Genomic DNA, 26,961 nt, shown 5'->3' with positions numbered 1-26,961 from the left:
TATACAGCCAGCAAAAACAAGACTGGGAGCTGCCTGGGGCTCAGATCATGAACTCCTTATTGCAAAATTCAGAGTTTTTGAATAAAATAGGGAAAACCACTACACCATTCAAGAATGACCTAAATCACATCCCTTATGATTATACAGTGGAAGTGACTAATAGATTCAAGGGAGTAGATCTGATAGACAGAGTGCCTGAAGAACTATGGACAGAAGTTCGTGACATTGTACAGGAGGCGGTAATCAAGACTATCCCCAAGGGAAAAAAATGCAAAAAGACAAAAGGTTGTCTGAGGAGGCCTTACAAATAGTTGTGAAAAGAAGAGATGCTAAAGACAAAGGAGAAAAGGAAAGATATACACATTTGAATGCAGAATTCCAAAGAGTAGCAAGGAGAGATAAGAAAACCTTCCTCAGTGATCAATGCAAAGAAACAGAGGAAAACAATAGAATGGGAAAGACTAGAAATCTCTTAAGAAAATTAGAGATACCAAGGGAACATTTCGTGCCAAGATGGTATGGCCCTAACAGTAGCAGAAGATATTAAGAAGAGGTGGCAAGAGTGCACAGAACTGTACAAAAAAGATCTTCATGACCTAGATTATTACAATGGTGTGATCACTCACTTGGGGCCAGACACCCTGAAATTTGAAGTCCTAGATAGCATATTCAAAAGCAGAGACATTACTTTGCCAACAAAGGTCTGTCTAGTCAAGGCTATGGTTTTTCCTGTGGTCATGTATGGATGTGAGAGTTGGACTGTGAAGAAGGCTGAGCGCCGAAGAATTGATGCTTTTGAACTGTGGTGTTGGAGAAGACTCTTGAGAGTCCCTTGGACTGCAAGGAGATCCAGCCAATCCATTCTGAAGATCAGCCCTGGGATTTCTTTGGAAGGAATGATGCTGAAGCTGAAACTCCAGTACTTTGGCCACCTCATGTGAAGGGTTGACTCATTGGAAAAGACTCTGATGCTGGGAGGGATTGGGGGCAGGAGGAGAAGGGGATGACAGAGGATGAGATGGCTGGATGGCATCACTGACTCGATGGACGTGAGTCTGAGTAAACTCTGGGAGTTGGTGATGGACAGGGAGGCCTGGCGTGCTGCGATTCATGGGGTCGCAAAGAGTTGGATACAACTGAGTGACTAAACTGAACTGAACTGAGCCTTAGGAAGCATCACTATGAACAAAGCTAGTGGAGGTGATGGAATTCCAGTTGAACTATTTCAGATCCTAAAAGATGATGCTGTGAAAGTGCTGCACTCAATATGCCAGCAAATTGGGAAAACTCAGCAGTGGCCACAGGACTAGAAAAGGTCAGTTTTCATTACAATTCCAAAGAAAGGCAATGCCAAAGAATGCTTAAACTATTGCACATTTTCACTCATCTCACATGCTTGCTTCTTGGAAGAAAAGCTACAACCAACCTAGACAGAATATTAAAAAGCAGAGACATTACTCTGCCAGCAAAGGTCCATCTAGTCAAAGCTATGGTTTTTCCAGTAGTCATGTATGGATGTGAGAGTTGGACCATAAAGAAAGCTGAGTGCTGAATAATTGATGCTTTTGAACTGTGGTGTTGGAGAAGACTCTTGAGAGTCCCTTGGACTACAAAGACATCAAACCAGTCAATCCTAAAGGCAATCAGCCCTAAATATTCATTGGAAAGACTGATGCTGAAGCTGAAACTCCAATACTTTGGCCACCTGATGCTAAGAACTGACTCATTGGAAAAGATCCTGATGCTGGGAAAGATCTAAGGCAGGCAGAGAAGGGGACGAAAGAGGATGAGATGGTTAGATGGCATCACTGACTCAATGGACATGAGTTTGAGCAAGCTCCGGGAGTTGGTGATGGACTGGGAAACCTGGTGTGCTGCAGTCCATGGAGTCACAAACAGTCGGACACAACTGAGCAACTGAATTGAACTGAACTGATTGGATAGATATAATTGGATCATATCACAAAAATTAAGATAAAAGACTGTAAGCATTTCATCCTCCTCCTTCCAACATTGTCTGAGCACCCATCTCAGCCTGATGCACCCCCCAGCACACACTCTTCAGCCTCCACTGAATTTTGTTCGGCCTATGCTGGAGCTCAGTGTACTAGAGTTGTTTTGGGAAGAGTATGCAGTACTATATGTGTGTGTGTGTGTGTGTGTGTGTGTGTGTGTGTGTGTGTAGGAAGCTTCCCTAAAGCTTGCATGTACTGGAAAGATAGGGTTCCTGAATTCTCTCTACACAGAGAAGACCTCAGCGTCTCTTAGGTCTTTTCCCTCAGCTACCATGAAACAGCACTAAAAAGACCTTTAAGAAGAATTCTTGATGGTTCTCATCCCAGTAAATGAGAGAGAAGAGAGAAAAGGGACCATGTTAGTACTTCTTCAAACATTGGAGCCTAAACCTCCATCAGATGTGGAGATGTGAAAGAATGTTGGAATAAATGGAGTGACATACAGGACAAGGCTTGAAGAAGTGGTCTCTTCTGCCAGCAGATGATTAGATTTGATGCCTAAATGTTGTTGTTCCATTAAAAATGGGATGGAGAATTATCTACCCAGAGAAACTGGTATAATGTATAAATACAGAACTTACTTGTAATCAAAGCTGCTTAATCAAGGTGAAGGTAATGCAAGCAATTCAAATAAAATGTCTTTCATCTTTTGCCCTGAATGTGCCTTTTTTGCTCAGTCATTCAGCCATGTCCAACTCTTTGTGACCCCATGGACTGTAGCCCAGCAGGCTCCTCTGTCCATGGGATTTTTCCAGGTGAGAATACTGGAATGGCTAGCCATTTTCTTCTCCAGGGGATCTTCCTGACCCAGGGTTTAAACCTGCATCTCCTGTGTCTCCTGCACTGGCAGGCAGATTCTCTACCACTGTGCCACCTGAAAAGCCCCGATGAATATGCCTTTTACTAATGATTATAAACCTTTAAAGTGGCTTTGTATACTGAGATTCTATTTACGTTTCTGAATTTATCTATAAGGATTTGAAACTATTTCATAAAGTGACTAGTAAACAACATAGGTATGAAAACACCTGTGAAAAGTATATGTATTTTTTTTAATACTTAGGCCTACAATTGGGTTTCTTTCAAAATAATCAGACAATAGTCATATATATGTGTACATATGGACATATATGTGTACACATGGACATATATGTACACATATACATATATATTTGTGGGGCAAAAAGTAAACAAACTTACATGTATCATCAGCTTGAGGATATGAGTATCAGTGCAAAGGGAAAGACATAGGCCTTTTGTCCAAGGACTCACTAAAAACTACAATTTGTGTGTGTATCTTTTCTTTCCTTTTTTTTGCATGAGCTTAGAATTGAACCCAGTGTCCCAAGTGGCAAGTGAGAATTCTACCACTGAACCACCCACATACCCGGGTGTGTTTCTCCTGTGGGTCTCTGACTCTCCTGAGATCTCATCTTTGTTTTAGGTTTTAAAATACTCTTTCTTAGCCTATCAACTAATCAGTACATTTATTCCACCTTAAACCTGTCAGTGGAGAAATGGCACAGTAGGACAAAAGTGAGCCCAAGATGGCAAATTATAGAATGTTCGAGTTGCTGAAGATGAAGGCCCTGAAGATTTCATGTCCTAACACAAGAATAAGAGGTTGCCGGGGGAGATCATCTAAATACAAATATTTCATTGGCTTTTAGTGCTTACTTAGCAAGCCAGTCCATAAATCCTGACTGTCCAGGGTAGAAAAATGCAGCTTCTAAATGTACTTACTTTCCTCCCATCCAATAGCTGGCAGAAGGAGAGTTGAGCTCAGCACGGTAATGGCTTTATGGTACATATACACCAGGTGCCAAATTCTTCCTTCTGTGACTCCCACACAGAAAGCTGTTCTTATTCCAAACCCGATTGTTCTACCAGGAGGAATGTAGACGAATCGGAAGCTGTGGCCTAAAAGTAAGACCTTGTGTTGAAGGTGTGTAGCTGGGTTCAGAGGAGCTTGTCCTGGCTCATCGTTGTGGGGTGGAGCTGGGTTACCTGGGCACATGTGAGATGGGTGCGTCTCAGCTCTGCCTTCTGTTGTTTTTATCAGTCCAATCACGGCTTGTTAGGCACATGGGTAAATGCAGAGCAAGTTCAGTTAGTGAAGTCCTGCCCTTAGATGGTTCAAATCAAAGGAAAGGAAATAAGGATACAGATAACTCTGGGTTTTTTTTAATTATAGTAGGTAGGATGGAGTGAAAAATGTCATGGGTTCCAAACTGGGGTTTCTGATCTTTTAGGTCCCTTGTGTACATATAAATATATATTATTAATAATATAATAGTATATATATATGTATGCAAACATAAGATAATGCAAATTTAATCGGAACATAGTTGTGCTGCATAATTTCTGATTGTCCATCCAGGCCCATTTCCCCCTTCTCCACTCCACTGTCTTCCTTGCAAGGCTGACCTGTTTACACTGCCTGAATGAACACCTTTAACCTGTGTTTTCCTACTGATCTGGGCCTATGGCCACAGGGGCACTATGACAGGTTTCCGGAAAGGGAAGAAGGCGAGCCTGTGGGTCTGTTCTCCCAGCTTCTCTGGTTAGTTGCCTCTTTTGACTGAGGGTCATAGTTCTGGCCAGCTGCCCTCTCCACACAGCTCTCTCTCCTCCCCTGGTCCTGCTAACCTCTTCTCTCCTCTGATCCCAATAGTCTGTCATTTCTCTCACTCACAGAAGCCTGGGGATGCTAACAGCTCCCTGCTGAAACTGGCCCCAGGGTGCTACACTGTGGCTTGTGCTTTTCTGCATTCTGTCTACAACTTTGCAACTAGTTCCTTTATTATGGGTGCGTGCTAAGTCGCTTCAGTCGTGTCCAACTCTTTGTGCCCCTGTGGACTGTAGCCTGTCAGGCTCCTCTGTCCATGGGATTCTGCAGGCAAGAATATTGCAGTGGGTTTCCTTGCCCTCTTCCAGGGCATCTTCCCGACCCAGGGATCGAACCCCCGTCTCCTGCATTGGCAGGCAGGTTCTTTACCACTAGTGCTGCCTGGGAAGCCAGATTCCTTTATTAATCACTCCTAGAATTACCCATTTTGAGCATGCCATTTCTGTTTCCTACTGGGACCTCAAGTGATGCCGAGGTCCAACATTCTAATTGAAATTGTGCCTTTATCTGTAGTAAGTCCTCCAGATAACCTAAAGTATGAGCTTCTTTCTGTTTGACTAGGATTTTATCAACATTGTGAAATAGTATCTGATGGTACAGTGGAGTGAAATGGGATTTTAGTAATCAAGGGATGTAAAAGCTTCAAAAGACAAGTTGTATCGAGAAATGAATTCAGACTTTTAAGGAAGTGTTTTAGAAGCATGAGATCCAAGGGAGGAAAGTCATAAAAGAGATTCTTGGTGGTCAAAAATAAATAAATAAGTAAAGTCATTGGATTATTTTGTATATTTTTCTTTTCTTGAGTTCTTGTTTTAAGAATTAGGATCTGAAATGGTCTGGTGCTTTTGGATTGAAATGAGTGAGAGAGGAATGGGTGTTATGAATGGGAATGAATGGATGAAGTAAGGGAAATAAGGACTCAAGGAGGCAGAGTTGTAATAGCAAACAGTGTGGCCAGGCCTTAGACATAGGCCTCACTGGGAGGTAATGTTTGAGCAAACATTTGGAAGAGGTGAGGGAGGTAGCTATGAGAATAATGTAAAGATGCCTCTAGCCTGTGGGGGTGGTGGCATCAAGGCTCCCATGAGCTAGCAGAGCATCAGGGAGTGCAAGTCTGGAACAGAGTGAATAAGGTGAGAGGTGGTAGGAAATGAGGTCACAGTGGTGCGTGATGTCTCGTAGGTTGGGGATGTACCTTGCAGACTCTATAAACATGGAAACCATCTCATTGACCCCTACTGTGCTCCTCTGGACACCTGAGGATCCAGAGAACCCAAGTTCCCACTAGAACATTTTTAAGAAATTGGCCTCTTAATATTCAGACAGGATTTCCAGAAGCTTCTTTGGGGACTGTCACATCCCTCTGTGGCCAGTTCCCCTGCACTACACAAGTGCTATTTGGTTCGCTGTGGTCAAGAGAGAAATGTTATCTCTTTACATCAGGATTCCATCGAATAAAATAAACTGCATCTCTCACCAATTTTTCCTGTTGGATAATGGCATTTGGGTTTTGTCTTAAGATTTGAAACACTAGTAGCTATGATTCAGTTTCCTTGGAAGCAGTGGCGATTCAAAAAGTACTTATCCAAGAGCCACTTCCCAGTATAGAAATATGCTGCTTTATTAATATTGATCCTTAGAACAGCCTCGCAGAAACTTAGGTTTGTGAAGCTCTAAACAATTTACAAAGCAAGTTCATTCACGGAGAGTCACCTGACGGGTTCCACCAGTAGCAACATGAAGTGGGAGCCTCTTCATTCTCTATTGTTTCACAGGAGGAAGTCTATCTTGTAGTACTTTTTCCTTCCCGCTGAGGATCACATTTCTATGTTATGTTCAGAGCATAATGTTGCCAAATATTCAGGAATGCAGATGCCCAACCAGTGCTCCAGTTAGGGGAGTTTTCAGGCAAATTCATTTTAGTGGCCAGCCCTACCTTCTGTCTCTTTTGGCTGTGAGAGAAGAACTGAGGGATGAGGGGCCTGGGAAAGGCTAGGGAGAGTTTCTCCTTAGACCTGTGCTGGAGGTGCCACCTTTATATTTCTGGTCATTAAGCAAGTATTTGATTTTCTTAGAAATGTTGAAGAGAACTTCTCTGGTAGGCCAGTGGTTAAGACTTCACCTTCCAACGCAGAGGGTGTGGATTCCATCCTTAGTCAGGGAGATAAGATTTCCCCCATGCCTCACAGCCTAAAAAAAACCAAAAAAACGTAAAACAGAAGCAATATCGTAACAAATTTGATAATGACTTTAAAAATGGTCCTCATCAGAAAAAAAAAAAATCTTAAAAAAAAAAAAGAAATGCTGAAAAAATAGACTTTCATCATCCCTGTAGGAGTTTTACATGCACTTATTTTTAGTAATTTTACTTTTTCAATAAGGCAGGGAGAGAAATTTACTTAGTGATTCTAAAATGGACCGCTTGCCTCCTGCACAGCCAAACCAGGCACAGGATGACTTCCCAGAATTTTCCTGTGTACTTGGTGTTGCTTTCATATTAAAACCCCCTTTCAAAAACTCCCCAGGCCACACAGAAGCACGAGCCTGGCGATAGCATTGGTGCCATCTGCTTACCTTTCCTTACCCGTCCCAGGACCCCAGGTTTCACTTGTTTTTAATCACTTAGCTCTGACTTTTGGGCCCTATTTCCTAGTTGCTAACGATGGCCTGTCTTCAGCCAGGGTGCTCTTGTTTGAGTTGACCAGACATGTGGCAGTTTGAGGAGACTGTTGAGCTGTGTCCTGGCCTCTGCATGTTGATAAGGACTTCTGCTGCTGCTGCTGCTAAATCGCTTCAGTCGTGTCCGACTCTGTGCAACCCCATAGACGGCAGCCCACCAGGCTTCCCCATCCCTGGGATTCTCCAGGCAAGAACACTGGAGTGGGTTGCCATTTCCTTCTCCAATGCATGAAAGTGAAAAGTGAAAGTGAAGGTGCTCAGTCATGTCCGACTCTTCGCGACCCCATGGACTGCAGCCCACCAGGCTCCTCCGTCCATGGGATTTTCTAGGCAAAAGTACTGGAGTGGGGTGCCATTGCCTTCTCCAGATAAGGACTTCATGAGGACCCAAATTCACAAGTGGTCTCTCTTTATATCTCAGGCTACGACAGCCATGTGCCCAACACAGATGAGGAAATTACAGATTGATTGCTCTTTATTTCCATATCATCACCTCAGGAATCATAATTCATTCATCCATTTACTCATTGGTCATCTCGTTCTGTGCCAGGCATGGAGCTTGCACGTGTGTGTGTGTTCAGTTGCTTCAGTTATGTCCGACTCTTTGTGACCCCATTGACTGTAGCTCACCAGGCTCCTCTGTCCGTGGAATTCTCCAGGCAAGTATACTGGAGTGGGTTGCCATACCCTCCTCCAGGGGACCTTCCCCACCCAAGGAGCAAACCTGAGTCTCCTGCTTCGGCAGGCAGGTTCTTTAGCTGGGCTACCTGGGCTTCCAGGTATGGAGCTTAGGCACTGGCAATAGAGGAGAAAATGAGACAGGCACTGTCCTTGCTTCCTGGAATTTATAATATGGTGCACTGAAAATAAGAAGTTACTATGTGATCAGGATAGGTGATGATGAAATTCTGGAGCTGGTGGGAAAGCAAAGAAAACAGCTGTGGGAATCGTTATGGAGGCAGAATCAACAGACTGAAGAAGTTAAGCAAGATCACGTGCTTAATGGTGGATCAGATGGAAACTCAGACCTGTTGACTAGCCCTTTGCCCTCTACTTAGTGCTCTCATCAGCTCTAGATGATGTGTCTTTCCTTCTTTCTTGTTTGTATGTGTATAAAGATGATGTATGGCAAAACCAATACAATATTATAAAGTAATTAGCCTCTAATTAAAATAAATAAATTTTTTTAAAAAGATATTTTTCTGACTCATTTGTTTTTCATCCCCTTCTTTCCCTAAATTTCCATATTTTCTCTAAACTGTAGGTCCTCTAAAAGAGCACTTACTTTTTCTTTTTTTTCTCCTCTTTCCTCGACATTGGCTATACTTAGTGTTTACTCACTCAGCAAGCATCTATGTGATAGCCATTGTATTAAGCCCTGAGGACAATGATAAGAAATCAGACCTGTCCCTGTCACTAGAGTGTTCATAGCTGGAAGGGGAAACTGACCTGAATTATAGAAGTAAATGTACCTGTGTGTTATAGGAACTTTGAAAGAAGTATGTATGGGATAAGATGGAGGACAAAGGAGTGGTCAATTGATTATAATATCATGACCTGGAAATAATGATTATCACAGTTGCTCATTGAGAGAGGCTATAAAGGAAAAGATCTGGGTGCTGAGGAAGAAAATAACAGGGGGCATATCTTTAGTTAGGGAGGTAGTGTTAGCATTTTAGTAATCATGATAATAATAATGATAATTATAATAATGACTACTAACTTTTATTGGACATTTAATGTATCCAACATTTCACTCAGCTCTGTATTTATATTACCTAACTTAATCTTTATAAAAATCCTACAAGGCAGGGTTGTTCCTGTGTAATGACTGAGAAAACTAAAGAGAAGCTATAAACTTGCTCAAGATCACACATCATTCCTTTATTCACTGAATAATGGAATTTATTGCACATCTATGAAGTTCATGGCACTGGCAGTTCTCAGATGAACATGGAATATTCCCTTCTCCAAGTTTCCTGGAAGAAGCATTTGTAAAAATAAATCAGGCTTTCTGATGGAGGTGTGGATAAGGCACTATGGGGGAGCAGAGCGGGGAATTAACAGAGCCAGAAGTGGTGGAAGGCTCCACAGAGGAGGGAGCATTGGAGCTGGACCTTGATGCTTGGGTTGACTTCAGAGAGGAAATGTTATGTGCAAAGGTAGAAAAGAGACATGCAACGATTTAGGATAGTCAAAAAACATCAAAGTCTGTGTGTGTCAGTGGTAGGGGAGAGGAAGGGGAAGATGGGTTGGCAGGAGGTGAAGTGGGAAAGATTGATGGCAGCTAGAATGTAAAATGCTGAAATCAACTTGAAGGTGCTCATAGGAGGTCATGGATGGCCAGTGGAAGTGTTTAAATAGGCTGATGCCATGATGGAATGAATGCAAAGCTTTCTGGAAAAAGTTCCTTGAGAAAGGAGGAACTTTACCAGAGAGCAGTGCTGACAATATCATTTTCAGTGGTGTTAGATGAGTTTCTAACTTCCAGGATTATCTGTAAATACAGAAACACCAGACATTTGCTCCACTGTGATTCTAGTAAGCTGAATGAAGTCCTCGTGCCATTTCATTTCTTCTTTTCCATATGATTGTATTTAGCAGGTGCAGTCAAGACAGTCACATGGGAGATGAGAGCAGAGACATGAACAGTTCAGGGCCCTGAGAATCTAAACAGGAAGGAGGAGGATCTTTGAGACAGACCCAAAGACTGTTTCTCACAGTCATGGGTAGCTTCTAAGAAGAGGTTTATTGTCTTAAACATTTTACAACAATATTAAATGAATAGCTATAAAATGCTTACAGGGGTGCTTCAGGGCTCTGTTGCCTGAAACCCAGTATTAGAAAGGATGACAGAGGTCTGGGATTGGAGGAGAGTGTGGACCAGTCAGACGGATCAGATCTTGCTGCTGTGTGTCCTGCAGACTGACATATAGAGCCCCAGTTAGGAGGTGCTGCCTGCTTCCTGGAAAAGTGGGAGTGGGCTAAGACCACTGAGGGTTACATCACTGTGCGAGCTGCCTTTCTACCCATTGCAAGAGAAGTTGCCTTAGAAGTCGAACTTGATCCAAGTGTCAGAAACATTATCTCTTTCTCAGGCTTTCTCTGAGCTCTGGGAAACTTTTAAGGAAGGTGAACTCTCATCGTAGAGTGAGCTAGTCATGGTTGGTTGGTTGTTTCGATAATTTGGTGAAAGTATTGATCAACGCTTTTTGAACTAGTTTTCCCTCCCTAATTCTAATCTGTATTCTTCATAGTAAATCAGTTTAGAAATGCTTATGCAGCCAAAATGACCTTGAGACAAGGGTTACTGATCAATCACTTTGAAATGAATTAATGGTGTATTCCCAGGCTTTGCTAGCTATGAAGGCTGTGGTGATGACATTGATCCAAATTAGTGGTATGACAGATAGACTCTAATTCTCAGGATCATATACTATAGCATCAGTTGTTCACTTCTTTTAACATCCATAACAATGATATCAGATATACTTTATATATTTTGCTGTGTCACTTTCCACTAGAAAATATTTTAAAGAGAGACTGTAGAGGCAGTGTGGATTCTGAAGCCAAGCTGCCTAGTTCCCAGCTTGTCCACTTCCTCATTGTGTGACTTTGAGGACTCTTAACCTCTCTATCAGAGAAGGCAATGGCATCCCACTCCAGTACCCTTGCCTGGAAAATCCCATGGGCGGAGGAGCCTGGTAGGCTGCAGTCCATGGGGTCACTTAGAGTCGGACACGACTGAGCGACTTCACTTTCACTTTTCACTTTCATGCATTGGAGAAGGAAATGGCAACCCACTCCAGTGTCCTTGCCTGGAGAATGCCAGGGACGTGGGAGCCTGGTGGGCTGCCGTCTATGGGGTCGCACAGAGTCAAACACGACTGAAGTGACTTAGCAGCAGTAGCAGTAGCAACCTCTCTATGCATCAATTTCCTCTTCTGTAAAATGGAGGTAATAATCATACCAAACTTCTAGACTGATGATAAGGATTGAATGAGATTTTGGACATATGTTCAGGCTGTGTGTTAGCCATTACTTACAATATTTATGTTAATAATCAATCATAGGGAGTAGCCACACAGAATTAACCATTTACTGTCTGAGCCTCACATTCTGAACTTTACTGAAAGGAAAGAAGTGCACATTTGCTGTCAGGTACTATGATGGAGTATCTGTTATCTCATGTGAAACTCACTACAATCCTGTCCACTAGATGGTTATCTCCATTTTAGAGATGAAGAAGGTATGGCTCCAAAAACTTAAATAACGTGTCCCAGATGGTATAGTGCTGAAGCGAACTTGAGCTAGATGGCACTGCTCATGTTTTCTTTGTGTAATTTGTTCCTCCTTAGAATTCTCCAGGGATAAGTGACAAAACAGAATTAAAGGTACACGTCAAAGCTGGAGTTTTCACAGTGCCCTGTGCTCTCCTTTCCCTTCCTCTCCTGCAGAGGTTGCCTGAGATAATGTCTTATCTTTGTGGTCCATCCTGCACTGTGCGACTATGCTAAGGAGAGAGAGGCAGCCTGCATGGCCCCTGTTCTCCTCCAACCCCAGCCATGCCTCATATAATTCCACGCTGTCTCCTTTGTCATGGAACAGCCCATCTTCTCAGTAGGATTCAAAATACTCATACCATTACAGCTCTCAAGAGCACCAGAAAGGAGTCAAGACCCTCTAGAGTCTCTCCAACACTTCCAGAGAGCCTAGATCTTCCAGAAGGTTAAAACTTTTGTTATTCTATCAAAGTCTCAGACATCTTTTGGATGCAGTTCATGGATGTTTACACTGGAGAAGTTCTGAAAGTCTTCCTAACTGCCTGGGCATCATTAAGATGCAGACAATTCTAAGATTGCACAACTCATCTTGTAAACGCGTGGCTTATAAAGTCTCCACACCTTGGCAGTTGGAAAGAATATAGATTTGAAGATAACACTTGGGGACTTTATGGGAATCAACATCATTTTGTCTGTATGCTCCAACCTTCACTTTCATTTGTGGTCCACCTCCCTTCATCCTGCACCACACCCTGAAATTATAGTTATTTGTAAGAGTGTGGACTTATGTTCATATACATCAGGTTGTTTTTTCAATATTGGTTTCCAAGCCCATGCATGTTGAACAATTACCACTCTACCTCAAACTCACTGACTATGCAATCAAGACTCATTATTACCCCAGTTCTCATCCCATTCACACACCCTTTATGTCTCAGAACAACAGTAAATGGAGAGCAAGGTATATTGCAGGACATAAGGAAAAGAAGAAGGCCAAGGACATGCAGAGAAATCTAAACTAAAGAGGGGGAAAATTTAGGTGAAAATGGTTTCTTCTGAGAAGCTTTTTCATCTTTGGTGTTTGTGAAATTTTATTTTGTTAGGTCTGTTCCCTCAATCATGATCTCTTGGGTCTGGTGGAAAGCTATAATTTTTGGAAAGCTCATTTCTGCAAAAACTTATGGTTATGGAGGAAAATCAATGTTTGTAAGTCCTTGAATCAAGTCTAAAAAGTCTGTGTGGATATGTAGTGTCTCATAAAATGTAACATAGAAAGACATGTAGAGTGGCAGAGCTGGAAAAGATCATGGGGACCATGTGAAGTCAAGGGGAGCTGAATGATTTATGCAGGTTATATGGAGGGGTAGAGAGACTGAACTGGAAGAGACCTCCTAACTGCTAAGGCAGTATATTTTCAAAATTATCACAGGTTACTAATTATTTGGAAGCATCTGAGCCAAATTATAAACCATGTATTGTGAGAGAATCTTAGCAAGAAGAGACCTTAGAGATCATTTAGTGCCATCTCCCTCAGGCTGTAAGAATCCTCTTGGTGACATCCTTTACAGATGTCCACTAGTCCCTACCAGCTTAAATCTGATGTTTAGAAGCTCAGTACTTTATAAGGCAACTTGTTTTGTCTTTGGTTATCCCTACATATTGGTAACTTTATCCCAACTAAAGGTCTTATTTCTATTTTTAAAGTGCCAGTCCAGAAGGAGTGCGTGTGGCCAGAGGGAAATGGAATGGTATTAGCGATGGTGTAGAGTTTTACTCTTTTTCTCATCTTAAAATTAGAATAGTAATGCCTATCTTACAGTGTCATTGTGAGGATTAGTGAAGTGAAGTGAAGTCGCTCAGTCATGTCTGACTCTGCGACCCCATGAACTGTAGCCCACCAGGCTCCTCCGTCCATGGGGTTCTCCAGGCAAGAATACTGGAGTGGGTTGCCATTTCCTTCTCCAGGGGATCTTCCCAACCCAGGGACTGAACCCAGGTCTCCTGCATTGCAGGCAGATGCTTTAACCTCTGAGCCACCATTGTGAGGATTAGAGGAGCAGTTTATAAAGTATCTAACATAATAGCTGCTTCAATAGGTACTCAAATTATAGTTATTGTTGGCGTTTATCATCTTGATCCCATTTTTTTTTGAAATTATGCCCTCTGGAGCAACATAGACTATGTCTAATACCGCAAATATTTGAAGGCAGTTAGCATGACCTCTAAGCCTTCTTTTCTTCAGACTAAATATTCCCTGATTCTTCTACCACTCTTCTGTGATGTATTTTGGATGCCTCCATTGCTTTCATTCCCGCCTATTTGTCAATTTCCCCCTTAAAATGTGGTGGCCAAATGTGGTCAGTCCGATGTGCTCGACAGTGAAATAATTACTTCCCTTGATCTGGACTTTGCACTTGTCCTACAGCAACCTAGATTTATGTTAGCATTTTTGGAGGCCAGATCACACAGTTGGCTCCAGTAAAACCATGTTCTACTATCCAGAATGTTAGTGATGCCTCCCAATATTGTGTCAACCACAGGTTTGACAAGCATGAATTTACATCTTCATCCAAGCTGTTGATAAAAATGTTGAACAAGGAAAGGGCAAAGGTTGAACCCCCAGATTCTTCCCTGTATATTGACATCCATCACTGATTGGTAACATTGTTTCACCAGCTCAGAGTCTATGCACCTATACTAACAAAAATAGCTGGGCGAGATACAGTCACTCTTTGTGTTTTTGAAATTGGATATTTAATTCATCTAAAGATAAAATGCCATTCTTTTATCGAGGAAGACAGGTTTTGAACCCATAATTAGGAAAATGTGAATTCAGAAAGTAATTTCATGTTTGAGTTACTATGTAATGCTGAAAGAAAAAAAATCATCTTCTCTTAATGCAAAATGATAATGCTTGGTTAAATTTGTTTATTTTTCCAAAATGTTTTGAAATTACTCTCTGGGTCTTGGGGGAGGAGGCTGGAGAATTTGCAGATTTCATATGTGGGGGAGAAAGGAGATTTTTGAAGAATAGCATAACTTTTAGGAGTTTTTTCCATCTCTGAAGGATATCACAGAGACAAAGAGATCTCTTTAAAATGTTGGTGGGGATGTGTGTGAAGTATATTCCTGGTAGTCTTTTTTATTCTTTTTAATGATTCTCAGACAACATTCCTAGACTTTTTGAGGGGAAAGGTATTTCTCTCTCTCTCATTTAACATGCTTCACTCTGAATAAATCAAACCAATTTCTTTGTATCACGTTTCCAAAACTTTGAACAAAGTTTTTCTTGGTTTTCATGGTGAAGGTAAAGAATTATTATGGACATATCATTTGAGCCAAAGTGCTCAAACACTTGAAGTTCATTTCTAAGTACTTTCCTTCAAGGGCTCATTCAGTGTCTTCTCAAAGACTTTGATTTCCAGTGTATGTTCCAGGTTTGTGGCTTTCTTCTTAATTCTGATCCTATTTCTCTAATATCTAACGTATCTTAACTTCTCTTATTGTGATCATACTTTGAGATTTTAAAGTAAACAGACAAGAGAGCTCACATTCTCAAAATTCACCCAGGAAATAAAAGATAAGATTTCATCATACTGAATATTTTAGGAATGTCATTTTATAGTTTACTCATTCTCTATAGTTTACTGTGTGCCTACCTTATGCTGGGCACTGATCTGGGCAACAGAGACTCAGTGTGGAGTAAAGTCAAATTTAGTCCCTTCTCTCATCTTGCTTATATTCTAGAGGGAGCAACAGATTTTAGTCAAATAATCAAAGACAATTGTGAACTTGTGTAAAGTGCCGTGAAGGAGGGGGAGATGGTGCTCATTCTTGGAGAGGTCAGGGAAGGCGTTCTCACGTGATGCTCAGTTTGTGATTTGAAGGTGCAGGTAGGGAAAGAGCACAGGTAGCAGAAACAGCATGTTCAGCCCTGTACCGACATATGGAGCAGGATGAGAGCAGGGAAATTCCTGCAGGTGGAGTGAATCACAGGGAGCGAGAGTGAAGGTGGTGTGAGATGAGCTGGGGAGGTCGGGAGGCTCTCATGCAGGCCTTGAAGATCATGCAGAGAGTGCTGTTAGGGTCTTCTGAACCATGAGAAGCCATCTAAGCAGCCTGGAGAGGGTGGGCAATGTAGAGGGATCTGTATGTTATGTGCTTGGTTTTGCCTTTTGAAAAGATGACTGTGGCTGTAGTATGGGAAGGAGGAGGAAAGGAAGTCAAAGTGAGTGACAGGGGCCTGGTTTGGAGAGCGCTTGTTGAACCCAGGAAAGAAGATGATGATGGTTGGGTAGAAGTTGGTGGAAGAAGAGACAGAAAGAGAAGAATGATGTTTGCATTGAATTTATGGTACTTGGGGACTCCACGTGGGGGTGATAAAAAAGAGATGCCAAAGGTAACTCAAAAAGGGTTTAGACATTTTATATTATTGTCATGAACTTAAAGAAGATTATTTTTAAAATCATATGGCTCTGTTGATAACTTTCACTAGCACAACAGAAATAATAAAATGAAAGTCAGAAATCCTTCTGTGCCTGAGATCTATTATTAACAAAATAGGTGACTGTGAACAAGATGAAAAATTTTGAATATCTTGAAGGATCTAAACAATGGAAAAATAATACTTGCAATGTTTACTTCATCACAACCTCACACTAAGACCTCGGAAAATGAGTTTGTTGAGGTTCACCTTTGAAAGAAATAATGATTATCTTTATTTTCAGTATTACTTTTCATTTGATTCTTTAGACCTCTAGATCCCATAAAAATAACTCAAGCATATCCCTGTGCTGCCACCCCAATACAAATCACTATTTCCTTTCATCTTACTTTAACCAACCACAATATTTTCCCATGTCAGAAAAATCTTCCAGTATATAACAGGAGCCTTTGGATCATGTGTGTGTATGTCTAAACCTGTTCATGCCTTTGGGACCCCCGACAACACAGTCAGCTCACAGTCTAAGCCAGGTGCCCAGTTGCCATCTGGACTCTGGACAGACTGTGTGGTCAGGATTTAGAAATCAGAAACCTGGGAAAGGTGCAAAGTGATGGACACAACCACCCCCGCCACCATATATGTTATCACCATCATTTAACACATAGTGCAGGAAATCCTGTTCTTTGCAGAAGAACTTCAAAGAACCACTTCCTGTTCTCCTGAGTACTGTTTATTTTCTTCTTTGCTAACCCCAAAGCACAGACAGATAGCTATTTTTCCTCTAGTAAATTGCTAGTGACACTCCATTTCTTTCCTGTCATCCTCAGCCCACTGTCCAACTGACCTCTCAGATTTCCATACCCTTCTAGGCTAAGGAGCTGTACTTGGATGTTTTCAGTGGCCCACTGACTTACGTAACTTTGTCCTGTACTTTCTTTTTCTTTACTAGGTTCTGAATTTCTCACATTTCAGCCCTCTTATGCCTCAGCGTGAATCCTCTCTTCTTGCCCCAGTGACATTCTTTTCTAAGCATTGACTTACATACACTATCACATGTGAAATAAATAACTAGCATAAGCTGCTGTATAGCACAGGAAGCCCAGCCTCGCGCTCTGTGATGACCTAAAGCGTTGGGATGGCGGGAGGAGGGAGGCTCAACAGGGAGGGGATATACATATATATATATGTGTGTATATATATATATATATAATTATGACTGATTTGCATTGGTGCATGGCAGAGACCACTGTAACACTGTAAAGCAATTATCCTCCAATAAAAAAGAATAAGCACTGTCTTTTAAGCTAGCTTTATCATGCATATTTTACCTTGCATGCATGCTAAGTCATTTCAGTCACGTGCAACTCTTTGCGACCCTATGGATTGTAGCCCTCCAGGCTCCTCTGTCCATGGGATTCTCCATGTAAGAATAGTGGAGTGGGTTTCCCTCTTCCAGGGGATCATCCCAACCCAGGGATCGAACCTGTGTCTCTTATGTCTCCTGAATTGGCAGGCAGGTTCTTTACCACTAGTGCCACCTGAGAAGCCCATACTTTACCTTACTTTTGAATTTTAAACAAAGAAGCTTTCACTCACGTCACCAGAAATAAAGACAGGATGTTAAGTCACTCAAGTGACTCGGTTGTGCCATTATTTTCTTCCCTACTTTATTCATGTATGTAGGTGTGTTTACTGAATGCCTACTGTGCTCCAGTCCCCATGGGATAGAGTCATGAACACAAACATTGTATGTTCTAGAGGAAAAGACAGTGAACAAGTAAACAGGTGAACAAGTGTTGTCAGTATTCCATGATTCAACCGAAGTATTAGAGATTTATCTTATGGGAAAACAATAGAGAGCTGTAACTCACTCTCGTCACTGAACCCCAGACACCCTGTTGTCTTTCACCGTCAACATCCTCACTCCCTAGGTTGTTGAGCTTGGGTCATGCATGCTCAGATTATGATTGAGAAAAGTAGTTTCCTGGGGGAAAAAAAGAGGTGGTTACTCGTATAGGACGGAAAAAGAAAAAATAACAAGTGTGCTTGTCATTCAAAGCAGGGTGCTGAATGGCTTTTCACTAAATCATAATGTTATGCACTTACCACAGAAATCATTTTCAAATGGAATATATATCACCCCTAGTCAGAGCAGATATGCACTAAACCTCACATGGGAGGTGGCAGGGTGATTAGTGAACTTCCAGGTATTTTCTTATGTGCCTTACTCTTAAGGCGAATAGTTATTTTTCATCTCCTTGAAGCTGTAAGTTATAACAAAATAAATGGACCCATGGCTTGCCAGAAGCCATAACTCTGTATTTAGTTGACATGACCAGATTCCCCAGTTTGGCCTTTGAAAGCCTGAGAGCAGAATAAAGCATTAACCTCTTCTGACCCTTTCCCCTCTGTCTTCTCTGGGCAGAATATCTCGATGCATAACCCCGTTGGTGGGGCCATGGCGGGGCCTGGAGCTCACCAGCTCGGCAGCGCCCGGATGCCCAACCATGACACCAGCGTTGTGATTCAGCAAGCCATGCCGTCACCCCAGTCCAGCTCTGTCATCACGCAGGCCCCTTCCACCAACCGCCAGATCGGGTAAGGAGATCTCCTCGGTTGTCTCTGGGTCCTGGCCAGAGCTCAGGGCAGCTTCTGGACTTTCTTCTGGTTTCTAGTCTGCAGGTTGGATAAGACAGAAGTTGGTTTTCCTCGCTGGTGTGATACTGCCTAGAGCTCAGAGTGATGTTTTTGATGGGAGAAAGGTAGAGGGAGTCTCTGTTTGGTAGAAGCTCTTTGACCGTGGCTCTGAAGAGAAGAGCAAGTCGTTCTGTGTCATTGTTCCTTCAGAGAAGATTCTTGAACCTTAAAGTGACTGTGGGGAAACCCCTTGGATGTTGGGAGCAGAGTGTAGTTCTCAGGACAAATGCTTGAGGATGGTGGAGGGAAGTGTCACCCACCCAGCTTCCTCGCTAACAGAGTATGTGCCTCCATTCCTAAGACCAATGTCCAACACCCGTCTCTCTGGTATGTTTCCACAGTCCTCCTCTCTGATGATTCTTCTTGCTTCTTTCCCTTGTTAATATTAATACCTTCTCATTAGCTCGCCTCTCTTTCTGCACTGGTTCATATTCAATCCTGGAGAAGACAAAACAAAGAAGGCAGACCCTATCCTTCTCATTTATGTAAAAAAGACAATACTGAGGCATTGAGAAAAATGGGTAGAATGCTCCCAGATACTGTATCATGGCATGGCACAAGCACTCACTCCTGAGTATCATGTGATAGCTCTTGGTCCTTGTTACTCAGAGTGTGGTCTGAGGACTGGCAGCATGGGTATTACCCAGGAGCTTCTTAGAAATGCAAACTTCTGGCCCAGCTTCCTGCTCTCCAGAATGAGGATGGTGTCTCTTCTCTCCACCCTCACAAGAGTAATGTGAAAAGGAAATAAAAAATTTAAGAGTGCTTGGGATCTTAGGAAGAAAAAGTAGTAACTTAAGCCAAAGAGCTATGATAAATTTATGTTGCTGGATGCTGAGAACTCCTTGCTCCTTGTTCCTAGAATTCTCTGTTTAAAATAGGAATGGGAGCTTGCTGTGTTTGGTGTGCATATCAGAATTTAGTTTGAATTTTCCACTGAATAGTAGATATGGTGATTTTAAGAAAAAATTAAAAGCTATCTCACTCTTTGTCAGTATCTTTTCCCTTCCTTGTTTTAAAAGTGTATAAGAATTCCCCACCCAGAGGGAGCACTAGGGACAATGGCTTATCCCTCCTCAGAATACACTAGAAAGGGTACCTTGTCTCTCACATTTCTCAACTTATCAGGATGGGTTGTGACATATAAAGACAAATCTTAACAAGTGAGAGTTGTGGGTAATAACTATGTTGTGAGTTTGCCATGGGAACCTTTGGTTTCCCGTTCAAGAAACAGAAAATTAATCTGGCCATTCGAATGCTTGGTTTTGTTGGAATAAGCCAGTGCTAAAGTTGCAAGTGTGTCTGTGAAAGAATCCTTTTTTTCTCAAATGTCTATGGGAGTAAATGCTTCTCCGTCCAAAGCAAGAACCTGTAATATACGAAGAAGGTGGGGTCATTAAAGACAGCATCTCAGTCTCAAGGGACTCCTTCACTCCAGTGGCTTGGCTTTGGGCAAACAATTCACAGCTAGGTGAGCTAATTATAATTATTTTATTTTTCTTTCAAGGGGAAAAAACATAAAATGTGCTAGATTTTATTAGCATTTTTACAGCATTCCTTCTCCCCTGGAGTTCTTCTGCCTCCTGCCCCCTAACTTCCCTCTTGGAGGCCCTTAGTTTTTGGCCATTGTTAGTACAGTGGTGGTTTTTGTGAAACAATCTTTTAAGGGTTAGCACTAAATTCTAAGATGGGTGTTGACTCTGTCAATAATTTAGCCAGCTGGCCAGGGCTGCACAGTTGGATGACATTTCTAGGCTGTGTCACTGTGCCCTGTCAGGTGCGGGTATGTGCCATCTCCCGACCCACTCTGACTTCCCGTTTATTCCCAGTCCTGGGGTGTTATGTGTCTCTCCTGGTGTTTTCTAGGAGATAATTGTCACTTTTAGGACTCTGTCTCCTTGCCAAACTTGAGGGAGGCTGTTTCTTGCTTCAGATTCTTCCCTGTTGTGTTTGCCATGTTGATTCCAACCCCCACACCCCATCATTTCCATTTTTCTCCATGTGACCCATCTAAAACCTTGCCCGGATGATCATGGGGGCTCAGCAACCCATCTCACCAGTGGATTCAGAATGAAACTCTAGGTGGTAACATTTGGGGACGGCTGACTCTTTTATTTCTCTCAGCAAAGAGGAAATGAGTACTTATTTTAAAACATGAGTTCCCTCTGGAGACTGTGTCTTTAAATGAGCATTTGAAACTGCAGATAGTTTTCTTTCTTTTTTTTTTTTTCCCCTCTGAGGCTGCACAGAACCATATTGTAGTAATATTCTGATTTTTATCACAACCTCAAATATTTAAGTGTCAAAATCTGGCCAAGCCACCTGCAAATGTTTGCCATGGCTACTGGCCAACAAAAACAGCAAACAGCAATGAAAGTCTTCATTCAGGCTCCGTGCTTAAGCTGCACCCAGCCAGAGAGGCTGGGACCCACCTGTGCCCACGCACAGGGCTTTTTTGCTGTGGCCAGTGGGCGTGTTCACAAATAGAACTTTGCGGGAGAGAGAGGGGGCCACCCATCTCCCGTTCCCCCCTTTTCTTCCCTTTGACTAGTGCTGGGTTTCTGTTGCCAATCCCACTTTTATTCTCCTTTCTGCCACCATCCCCCCTTCATGCTGTATTTAAACTTAGAGGTTTAAATGTATTGGGAGTGATATTGACATGAAGGACTGGAAATGGGAACAGTGCCTGCTCCTAAGGAAGATTTGTAGGACAGAGTGTAGGCATCCTTGTGAGCATTTGATTTTCATATTTTTGGAGCAGGCACTGAGTCAACGTAGGACCAAATGGGTGGAAATGCAAAAGTCTGAGATAGACAAATCACGTGGGCAAACTTCAGTCTGTCCTCTATCACCCCCTTCCATCGCCAATGCCCAGTTCTGTCCAAGTAGTGCTTTTTATCGTGATAGAAACTGGAGGTAAGTATAAATATCCCAAATTGCACTCGTGTGGTTAGGCAGGCTAGAAAAACACACAGTGTTGGAGAGTGTGGGAGGCATCCCCAAACTAGTGACTACTTGTGCTTAGTCAAACTGGCAGACACCCTGTCGAGAAGAGTGCCTTTGGCTGATTGATGGTAGCGTTTTAGGAGATAAGTTTTCCAGATGGAAAAAGAAAAAGAGGGAGCCATGGGGTGTGGGGGAGACAAGCGAGACAGAAAACAAGCATGTGTTAAATACAGATGAAATCGATTCTCCCTTGGACCAAATATGTGGCAGATTCCAAGCAGTATCTCTCCTCTAGTAATTTTTTTTTATTAGAGATCATGTAACAGGCTCATTAATTCAGGATCAAGTCTGCAACTCCTAAGAGAATGGTGGAAGAGCAGGTATCAGTAGTATAAATTCTCTCTCTCTAATTCTGTCTCTCTCTCTCTTCCCTCATATGAGAAATTTTTGTAGGAGCCAGCAATCAATTGAGAAGGTGGCTACAATTTTAATAGATCCTAGCTTTCCTTGGTGGCTCAGTGCTTAAGAATCTGCCTGTCAAGCAGGAGACACAGGTTTGATCCCTGGATTAGGAAGATCTTCTAGAGAAGGAAATGGCAACCCACTCCAATAGTCTTGTCTGGGATAATCCCATGGACAGAGGAGCCTGGCAGGCTACATTCCATGGGGTCGCAAAAGAGTTGGACATGACATAGCAACTGAACAACAGCAAATTCCTAGAGAAACCTATTTCTCTTTATGGACCAATGTTATTAGATAATTCATGCTTGGTAATTTTTTAGGAAGACAATGAAAGTAATATGGAATGAGGTGATCTATAACAATGGATATCAGTACAGAGTTCTGACAGGTTGTGAGAAGCACTTCCAAAATAGTCCATAAAATTTCTTCCTGTATTCAGAATGTTCTATAGATTTAGTTCTCCCTGTGGAATTGGCAAATGCATAAGCTTGTTAGATTATTGGTAAAAAAATTATTTGCCAGTAATTGTTTACAGTGTAGATGTGATATATCTAACATCAGGATATACAAATGTTCCTACCGAGGCTGATATTTGAAAAGAAGATATCTGGTCTTTTCTGGAATATTCTAGTTAGGATATCAAGAAATTTGAAAATATGTTTGACAGAATGTATATATAAAACCTCTCTCTGATTTTATGCCAGTTTTAGTCTTGGCACATGTATGTTTCTAGGTATATTAGCTGTTTCATCATACACTCTATTTGTATAAAGCTGTATTTAGGCAATGTAGATCTAAGATTTGGCCAGAAATTTATAGAAAATATAGCAAATCTTGTAAAAATAAAAAGGAACTGATACTCATCATAAATTGTATTTCTCTCACCCTTTCTGAGCTTTTTTTTTTTTTTTAAATAACAGTAATAAAAGAAGAGTTTATCACATCTCAGAACTTACTGATGTAAAAAACAATGCCACTTTGCCTGTTGGAGAAAGTCATGTGGTTTTTTGTACGAGTTGCTGTCGATGCTTGAGGTGTCCATTGAGATGGGAATGTTAATTGATTCAAGGATTTCTGTGTCTGTCTTTCTGAAAAAAGGGAAGGGAAAGGTCAGTAAATGATGCCATCACAAAAAGGCACTGCTTAAAGAAAATTTACGTGAAACATCAGCTTACAGTTGACTCATACTGTAAAGAATTTGCCTGCAGTGCAGGAGACCTGGGTTCAATCCCTGGGTTGGGAAGATCCCCTGGAGAAGGGAATGGCTACTCACTCCAGTATTCTTGCCTGGAAGAGTTCATGGACAGAGGAGCCTAGCGGGCTACAGTCCATGCGGTCACAAAGAATTGGACATGACTAAGCGACCAACACGTTCACATTTCACAGTGTGAGTATGCTTGTTCTGTATATGCATAGGTGTATACATCCATTATGAAGAGTTTTCTTAAACTCCACAGATCAACAGCATGAATTAGACTGTCACTGCCCACCGCAGGCCAGTGCTAGCAGGGCGCAGGCCAACCTTCTTCCTCCTGGATGCAGCAGCCAGCAGGTCCCGGCTTATCACTCCCTGCCCCCACACCCACACCCCTCTCCAGGACAGCTTGAAGCCTCCTTTAAGTAATTCAGACCCGAAGCCATTATTTCCTGCTTTGTGTGTTGCAGAATATCACAGCCATGAACATTGCTTTATTGTTAGAAAGTTGCTGGGTCTTTCACAGCCCCGAGAACATTTATGAGGCCCTTCAGGGGAATGCTTTCTGGGAGGGTTGACGGACTTAACCATATGGCTCCCGTTAAATCCTGTGCAGAGCCTTGAGAAATTACCTCTGACAAGAGGGCCAGCAGCTTTCTACTCAAAGAGTTTTATGTGTGGAACGAAACATTAAGTACTGATACTTGAGGAAATATAAGGTTTCTTAACATTCAAAAGTTGTAATACCACAAGGTATTGTGGCCAGATGAAGGGGGCAGAGCCAGGATGCCGGAGCACATGGCTACATCTTCCAAGAGGCAGAAAAGCAGCCCTGCTCTCCTCTCCTAGCCTGGCTCTTGCCTGTGATCCCTCAGGCCAGCTTTGTTGTGTCTTAATGTCTCAGTTCCTCACCTGGAACACAGCAAGGCAGATATCTTCGCTTAAACAATAGACGTCTACTTTCCACAGTTTTGGAGGCTGGAAAGTCCAAGGTCAAGATGCTGGCAGATTTGGTTCTCGGTGAGGGCCCTCTTCCTGACTCACAGATGACTGTCATCTCACTGTGTGCTCACCTGATCGCTTCTCGTTGCATACAGAGAGAGAGAGAGAGACAGGCAGATTGACAGAGAGCGGAGAGGGCTTCCCTGATAGCTCAGTTGGTAAAGAATCCACCAGCCATGCGCAAGACCCTGGTTCGATTCCTGGGTCGGGAAGATCCACTGGAGAAGGGATAGGCTACCCACTCCAGTATTCTTGGGCTTCCCTTGTGGCTCAGTTGGTAAAGAATCTATTTGCAATGTGGGAGATGTGGGTTCAATCCCTGGATTAGGAAGATCCCCTGGAGAAGGGAACAGCTACCCACTCTAGTATTCTCGCCTGGAGATTTCCATGGACTATATAGTCCATGAGACAGCAAAGAGTTGGATACAACTGAGTGACTTTCATTTCTTCACTTCAGAGAGAGGAGAAAGAGACAGAGAGTGAGACCTCTGGTATCTCTTCCTCTTCTTAGGACACTAATCCCGTTATAGGGACTCATGACCTCATTCAAACCTAATTACCTGAAAAGGCCTCACCCCTAACCATCACATGGAGTTAAAGCTTCAATATATGAATTTGGTGGAGAAGGGAATGGCAATCTACTCCAGTATTCTTGCCTGGAGAACTCTATGGACAGAGAGTAGCCTGGTGGGCTACAGCCCATGGGTTTGCAAAGAGTCAGATATGACTGAGCGACTAAAACAACATATGAATTTGGAGGAAGACACATTCAGTTTGTAAAAGCTAGTCTTCTTGGGAAAGAAAATTTAAAGTCACACTTTAGTGGCTCAAGCTATTTGTTAGAGAAGTTTGGGATTAGCAGGCTAATACTAAAGAGAAGAAAGGGAGCTAACATTTATCCAGCATCATCTATGTGCAGAGCACTGATTTATCTTTGTGTGTTGCTTTCCATCATTCTCCAAGAGTCTGGAGAGGCAGACATTATTTGCTCCAGTTTTACTGCTCAAGGAAGAGAAGTAACTTATCCAAAGTCACTCAGCCAGTGAGATGAGCAGAGTTTTGAATGTGGTTCTGTTGGACTTCAAAGCACATGCTTTCCCTGTGCTCCTGCCTATAGCAGTCCCAGTGCCATGAGAGATACATGAGCATGTCTGACCATTTGGGAGAGTCATCTACCCACATGAGTTGGTTAATGCTTAGTCTCTGGTTACAGTGTGAAGTGCTTCCTTCACATACCTACAGGCTGGTCAAGGGCAGAGGTAGACACACTGAGTTTCCAGCAGCTGCTTAAGTCCTTCAGGAGAAAAATACAGGAGTTCCCTGGCCCTCAGAAAGGGAGTTTGTAGGTTGTGAGACAACATGGATACAGAGAGAGAGAACCTGACCTGGGAGATATCTTGGCCAAATCCTCTCACTTTTAAGAAAACCAGATTCCTGCCTAAGAGTGGCTGTCCTTTCTCCAACCACTTGGTTGCTTTACATTTGGCTTCATGGTTTATAGGAAGAACCTGTCCCCTGACCAGATGAAGTGTGACTTCCAGGCTATTCTGATTCCTGTGTGGATAAGTGACTTTGCCTGTGACTTCTTATTGGGGGAGAGTCTCATTTCTGGATCTTATAAACAGAAGCCCTGCTCACAGAGTTCCAGAACCTTCCACATAAGTGTCTCTGTGTGTTTTGACTGTCTCCTCCCATTTTTAGAACAGCTAAGCACACCAATGAGTCACCACACAAAGAGCTGACTCTTTGGAAAAGATCCTGATGCTGGGAAAGATTGAAAGCAGGAGGAGAAGGGAATAACAGAGGATGAGATGGTTGGATGGCATCATCAACTCAAGGGACATGAGTTTAAACAAACTCCAGGAGATAGTGAAGGACAAGGAAGCCAGTATGCTGCAGTCCATGGGGTCAAAAAGAGTGGGACATGACTTAGCAACTGAACAACAAGGCACAGGTCTGCTTCTAGAGCAACTAGCCCAGGATCATTCAGTCTGTGTCTGTTGTAAATCTAGACACTTGTTCTTCTGTGTGGCATATTGAAAAGATGTGCCTGGAAAAGACAAGCTTACTCAGAGCCAAACCAAGTCAGGTTAGAGGGGAGTCTTGCAAAAGTATTGACCACAGGTCAGAGGTCATGGGTTTAGGCTCTGCCAGTCAAAAAACTTTATAACCTTGGCCAAGTACGCAATTGCCCTGGGCCCCCTTCCTTCATCTACACTTTAAAAGCTGATTACAAGTCACTCTCAGCAACACAGTCCTCATTCATTCCTTCTTTTCTGTCTCAAATTTCTTCTCTTTGGTTTGCTTTCCTCTAGGAGCTGAGTTTGGGGTTCTTGATTATCTGAGTTTCAGGAGGCATTCTCATACTCATGAGTGTAAAAACAGAATAGGGATTGGGAAGGTTTGGGAAGGGGAGACCAGTGTAGTCAAAAGAAGTGTCCTAACATATGAAGACAGAGACACTTGACTTCCAGGTCCAACTCCTAGGTGAATCACAACAAATTTATAATTCTGTTACATGGAGATTTTACACCCATTTTACAACTGAGTAAAGTGAGGTTCAGTGATTATGTGGCTTGCCCCAGGTTATATGGATAAAGGTAAGTGCT

At 42.4% G+C, this 26,961-nt stretch overlaps 1 protein-coding gene across 7 annotated transcripts in view; it reads left to right on the top strand.

The window, feature by feature from the left end:
- Nucleotides 1–26,961, top strand: part of CREB5 (cAMP responsive element binding protein 5) — a 439,607-nt gene that overhangs the window by 152,605 nt on the left and 260,041 nt on the right. For all 7 annotated transcript variants that reach the window (XM_061414267.1, XM_061414264.1, XM_061414263.1 and 4 more), the window contains one exon: nt 18,476–18,648. In XM_061414267.1, coding sequence (XP_061270251.1) covers nt 18,476–18,648 — 173 coding nt within the window. The remainder of the gene's footprint in view (nt 1–18,475; nt 18,649–26,961) is intronic.

This window comes from Bos javanicus, chromosome 4 (assembly GCF_032452875.1).
Source record: "Bos javanicus breed banteng chromosome 4, ARS-OSU_banteng_1.0, whole genome shotgun sequence".
NCBI classification, from domain to species: Eukaryota; Metazoa; Chordata; class Mammalia; order Artiodactyla; family Bovidae; genus Bos; species Bos javanicus.
The sequence above is the reverse complement of the archived record's forward strand: the minus strand, read 5'-3'. Positions and strand labels throughout refer to the sequence as shown.